Raw genomic sequence first — 8,294 nt, forward strand, 5'->3', positions numbered from 1 at the left:
ATAAAGACATCTTTTTTTAAATGTTTAAATGTATCAAAAAAAAAAAAAAATTAAAAAATGACTTACTGGTGGATAACCTGGATTGGGTTGTTGTCCCATGTATGGGGAATAATTTGGAGGAGCATTCTGTCCAGCACCATAGTTAGGATAACTCATTTTGCTAAAAGTAAAAAATAAATAATTATTATTAGCATGAAAATACAAATAACAAATCATAATTTATATAATTTAGTCAAATTGGTTTCCTCATTTTAGTACAATATTACAGTCAACAGTTTCACAATAGAATATGCAGGACTCTTTTTTTTAATCCAACTCAGATTATTAATTCAGGGTCAGAGTTGAATATTTTGGAATTCTAGGAACCAGGCTTTATACCTACAGACTTTGTAACCTTAGTACTATTACGATTAATGGTTTGGACTGAATTATGTCACTCAGTCCATGAAACATTGTATAATTTGAAAATTGAGTGCAAAATCATAAGACATGAATATGATGCAAATTTTTTCTTTTTACTTTGAGTAAAATACCTTTATTCAGATAAGAGACATTTCATATTAGTACATTTCATTTTTTTTTTTTTCTTCAAAGTTTAGAAAGTTTCATTTGTGCTTTCCATACTGGATTGGACTATATGCTTGTATATGTGTCTGGATTTTTTAGATGAGGATTGATAATTCATATTATCTAGATTCTTTAGACTACTCTTCTCATCTTCAGTCTTATTTTCACATTTTGATCAATGTAATATCTGATCTCCTTCCAGTGTATCCTGTAAAACTCTGGAATCTGCACAGAATTTCGAATAGAACCCTTTATTTAATCCACGGAGGTAGCATGCTTTTGTTCTGTCAGCCATAACTGGACAGAAGTCCTAATTAATTTGCAATTGTATTTTGAGTGTTGGCTGCACTGAGGATTGAACCTTCAACCTTCAAAAGAGTATAACTTTACAAATGAATTTTACCAAGTACTTTATCCGCTACACCATGGGTCCTTGTAAAATGTTGTGAAAATAACACTCAGTATGAGAACAGTAGTCCAAGGAATCGAAATAAAATGTACTATATGCTTATGTTTAAGATTCTTATAGAAAATCATTAAAAATAGAATCTGACAAATGTTTAAAACTGCAAAAATGAAACTTTTTATATCATATATAATCTCTGGTGAGTTTTTCTCAGTTTTATGTATTGCCTGGCAAGAAATGATATAGTCACATTGAAAGAATGGATAAAAGTTCTTAGGTTAGTAGATGTAGAACAGTTGCAGTAGCAAGGTCAGTTGGTAGGAGATGGCCAAGGAAAATATGGGATTGAGTGATTAGGATGAATTATAAAGAAAGCAGGGATGAATAAAGATCTGGCTAAATATAGATAGTTTGGAAATCAAGTTCTAAAAACCCTCCAACACATGTCGCTTTGTCAAATGGACGTTAAACCATATGATATTGATTGTAGTCTATCTGTGACCAAAAGTATGTTACTCCCAATGTTACAATATTATATTTTAACATTTTATTCACATAAATCTTATTTTCAGTTGCTAATACAACTATGTTATGTTCACATTTGGCATTTATAGGTGTTTAATTTCCCTTAATTCTTGTAAGACTTGCTTATGGCCTAAAGGTAACACCCTAGCCAATGCAGGCAAAGCTGACTTTGTGACTGGGTTTGAATCTCCCGACCAGCAGTAATTATCACTTCTTGGACTGATGACTGCGAAAGCATGAAACACTGTCTGTAGGCATAAAATATAATTATTATATATTTATATTATATATATTATATATTATATATATTATATATTATATATCATATATATTATATATTATATATATTATATATTATATATATTATATATCATATATATTATATATTATATATATTATATATTATATATCATATATATTATATATTATATATAATATATATTATATATGATATATAATATATATTATATATGATATATATTATATATGATATATAATATATATTATATATGATATATAATATATATTATATATGATATATAATATATATTATATATGATATATAATATATATTATATATGATATATAATATATATTATATATGATATATAATATATATTATATATGATATATAATATATATTATATATGATATATAATATATATTATATATGATATATAATATATATTATATATGATATATAATATATATTATATATGATATATAATATATATTATATATGATATATAATATATATTATATATGATATATAATATATATTATATATGATATATAATATATATTATATATTATATATCATATATATTATATATCATATATCATATATATTATATATCATATATCATATATATTATATATTATATATCATATATATTATATATTATATATCATATATCATATAATATATTATATATCATATATATTATATATCATATATATTATATATTATATATCATATATATTATATATCATATATATATTATATATCATATATATTATATATTATATATCATATATATTATATATTATATATCATATATATTATATATCATATATATTATATATTATATATCATATATATATTATATATCATATATATTATATATTATATATCATATATATATAATATATCATATATATATTATATATCATATATATTATATATTATATATCATATATATTATATATCATATATATATAATATATCATATATATTATATATTATATATCATATATATATAATATATCATATATATTATATATTATATATCATATATATATAATATATCATATATATTATATATTATATATCATATATATATAATATATCATATATATTATATATTATATATCATATATATAATATATCATATATATTATATATTATATATCATATATATAATATATCATATATATTATATATTATATATCATATATATATAATATATCATATATATTATATATTATATATCATATATATATAATATATAATATATATATATTATATCATATATATTATATATTATATATCATATATATATATCATATATATTATATATTATATATCATATATATATAATATATCATATATATTATATATTATATATCATATATAATATATCATATATATTATATATTATATATCATATATATTATATATTATATATCATATATATTATATATTATATATATATAATATATCATATATATTATATATCATATATTATATATATATAATATATCATATATATTATATATTATATATCATATATATATAATATATCATATATATTATATATTATATATCATATATATATAATATATCATATATATTATATATTATATATCATATATATATAATATATCATATATATTATATATTATATATCATATATATATAATATATCATATATATTATATATTATATATCATATATATATAATATATCATATATATTATATATTATATATCATATATATATAATATATCATATATATTATATATTATATATCATATATATATAATATATCATATATTATATATTATATATCATATATATATAATATATCATATATATTATATATTATATATCATATATATATAATATATCATATATATTATATATTATATATCATATATATATAATATATCATATATATTATATATCATATATATATAATATATCATATATATTATATATCATATATATATAATATATCATATATATTATATATCATATATATTATATATCATATATATATAATATATCATATATATTATATCATATATATTATATATCATATATATATATATATATATCATATATATTATATATCATATATATATATTATATATATATATCATATATATCATATTTTATATATATATATATCATATATATCATATATTTTATATATATATATCATATATATCATATATAGTATATATCATATATATATCATATATATATCATATATATATATATATATCATATATTTTATATATATATATATCATATATATCATATATATATCATATATATATCATATATATATCATATATATCATATATCATATATATATCATATATATTATATATCATATATATTATATATCATATTATATATCATATATATATATTATATATCATATATATATATATATTATATATCATATATATATATATTATATATCATATATATATATATTATATATCATATATATATATTATATATCATATATATATTATATATCATATATATATATATATATTATATATCATATATATATTATATATCATATATATATATATATATTATATATCATATATATATATATTATATATCATATATATATATATTATATATCATATATATATATATTATATATCATATATATATATATATTATATATCATATATATATATATTATATATCATATATATATATATATTATATATCATATATATATATATATTATATATCATATATATATATTATATATCATATATATATATTATATATCATATATATATATTATATATATCATATATATATATTATATATATCATATATATATATTATATATATCATATATATATATTATATATATCATATATATATATATTATATATATCATATATATATATTATATATATCATATATATATATATTATATATATCATATATATATATATTATATATATCATATATATATATATTATATATATCATATATATATATATTATATATATCATATATATATATATTATATATATCATATATATATATTATATATATCATATATATATATTATATATCATATATATATATTATATATCATATATATATATATATTATATATCATATATATATATATATTATATATCATATATATATATATATTATATATCATATATATATATATATTATATATCATATATATATATATTATATATCATATATATATATATTATATATCATATATATATATATTATATATCATATATATATATATATTATATATCATATATATATATATTATATATCATATATATATATATTATATATCATATATATATATATTATATATCATATATATATATATTATATATCATATATATATATATTATATATCATATATATATATATTATATATCATATATATATATATTATATATCATATATATATATTATATATCATATATATATATATTATATATCATATATATATATTATATATCATATATATATATTATATATCATATATATATATATTATATATCATATATATATATATTATATATCATATATATATATATTATATATCATATATATATATATTATATATCATATATATATATATTATATATCATATATATATATATATTATATATCATATATATATATATTATATATCATATATATATATATTATATATCATATATATATATATTATATATCATATATATATATATTATATATCATATATATATATATTATATATCATATATATATATATTATATATCATATATATATATATTATATATCATATATATATATATTATATATCATATATATATATTATATATCATATATATATATTATATATCATATATATATATATATATATTATATATCATATATATATATATTATATATCATATATATATATATTATATATATCATATATATATATATTATATATATCATATATATATATTATATATATCATATATATATATTATATATATCATATATATATATATATTATATATATCATATATATATATATTATATATATCATATATATATTATATATATCATATATATATATTATATATATCATATATATATATATTATATATGTCATATATATATATATATTATATATGTCATATATATATATATTATATATGTCATATATATATATATATTATATATATCATATATATATATATTATATTATATATATCATATATATATATATTATATATGTCATATATATATATATTATATATATCATATATATATATATTATATATGTCATATATATATATATTATATATATCATATATATATATATTATATATATCATATATATATATTATATATATCATATATATATATATTATATATATCATATATATATATTATATATATCATATATATATATATATTATATATATCATATATATATATTATATATATCATATATACATATATTATATATATCATATATATATATATATTATATATATCATATATATATATTATATATATCATATATATATATATTATATATATCATATATATATATATATTATATATATCATATATATATTATATATATCATATATATATATATATTATATATATCATATATATATATTATATATATCATATATATATATATTATATATATCATATATATATATATATTATATATATCATATATATATATTATATATATCATATATATATATTATATATATCATATATATATATTATATATATCATATATATATATATTATATATATCATATATATATATTATATATATCATATATATATATTATATATATCATATATATATATTATATATATCATATATATATATTATATATATCATATATATATTATATATATCATATATATATATTATATATATCATATATATATATATATATATTATATATCATATATATATATATATATTATATATCATATATATATATATATTATATATCATATATATATATATATTATATATCATATATATATATATTATATATCATATATATATATTATATATCATATATATATATATTATATATTATATATATATATATTATATATCATATATATATATATTATATATCATATATATATATATTATATATCATATATATATATATATATATTATATATCATATATATATATATATATATTATATATCATATATATATATATATTATATATCATATATATATATATATTATATATCATATATATATATATATATGTATATATATTATATATATATATATTATATATATATATATCTATATATATAAAAATGTAACTCTTGGTTCGTTCGCAATTAATAATCTAAAAAACCACTGGACGGATGGCTTCCACGTTTTGGTATAATATGTTTACTATATCCATGTGTGTTTTTATATATTTCTTTTTAATTATAACATTATACTTAATTTTTCTATGATAAATAGGTGGCTTTCTTTGTACTGATAGGCCATTTTTTTTTTATTTAGGGACAATTATTTATTACCGCTTCCTGTCACATGACCAGTGTTTCCAATTTAGCGGTTTTCCTGCTAGATCTGGAGATTTTGTTTGCAATCTAGCGGGGAATTCTAGAAAATCTGGAGATATTTCTCACCCACACACCCACAATTTTAGATTAAAAAATAAAGAAAAGCGCTTGAAAATACTTTAAAACATAAAATAAACTCATTCATGTAAGTAAAAAAAGTAGCATTTATTGATTATTTGTTTTGTTTTTCATCTTTTTTTCGGGTAACCATTCTTAAATCTCGCTATAAAATCGATTTTTCCAAGTACATTTTCGGTGGGGGGGGTATTCACACCTCCAAAGTTTATTTTAAAATATGATCTAAGCAATCCCGCTTAATTTAGAAGTATTTAATCGAAAATTGTAAAAAGCAAGAAACAACAGCAAAAAAAAAAAAACTTATACCAATACAGTAGAATTTAATTATCCACCAACCTAAATACTTTTAACATGCTAAAACAAAGTTTTTTTTGTTTTTTTTATTTTTCTAATTTCAAAATATGTTGCACCATTATTGTGATGTTTAATTTGCAGTATATTTCAATTTAACTTTTATTATAAAAAGTTTGAGTTTATGATTTGTTTCTTGAAAAAAAAAAAAAAAAAATACCCTCTCTGAAAAAAACAGGTAAAACTAGCTGATAAAATATATAAGCCTTCTGGGGAGCTAACCGCTTTAAAATAATTCCAGAAACATATAGTAAGAAAACACGGAACATTTTATATATTGAATATACTATATTTATAATTTTTTTAGTGTAGGAAGTTAAAATATGGAGTTTTTTTGGGGGGTGGGTGGGGTGAATTAGCGATTTTTGAAAATTTCAGATGATAAAAGTTAAAAATGTAAACATAATGTGTTTGCAATATCGGTAAATTTTCAATGGGTTTAATCACATGATTATTGATAATGTAACCATGTGATTGAAATTTGATTTAAATTAACCACACGTGGTCGCT

At 13.8% G+C, this 8,294-nt stretch overlaps 1 protein-coding gene across 5 annotated transcripts in view; it reads right to left on the reverse strand.

Moving 5' to 3' along the window:
- LOC145293120 (annexin A4-like) overlaps positions 1-8,294 on the reverse strand; it is a 113,848-nt gene that overhangs the window by 78,239 nt on the left and 27,315 nt on the right. For all 5 annotated transcript variants that reach the window (XM_080139513.1, XM_080139511.1, XM_080139510.1 and 2 more), the window contains exon 2: positions 67-160. In XM_080139513.1, the coding sequence (XP_079995639.1) occupies positions 67-156 (90 nt within the window). In that variant the 5' untranslated portion in view covers positions 157-160. The remainder of the gene's footprint in view (positions 1-66; positions 161-8,294) is intronic.

The sequence above is a fragment of the Euprymna scolopes genome, chromosome 14 (assembly GCF_053919585.1).
Source record: "Euprymna scolopes isolate OS-2025 chromosome 14, ASM5391958v1, whole genome shotgun sequence".
Taxonomy (NCBI): Eukaryota; Metazoa; Mollusca; class Cephalopoda; order Sepiida; family Sepiolidae; genus Euprymna; species Euprymna scolopes.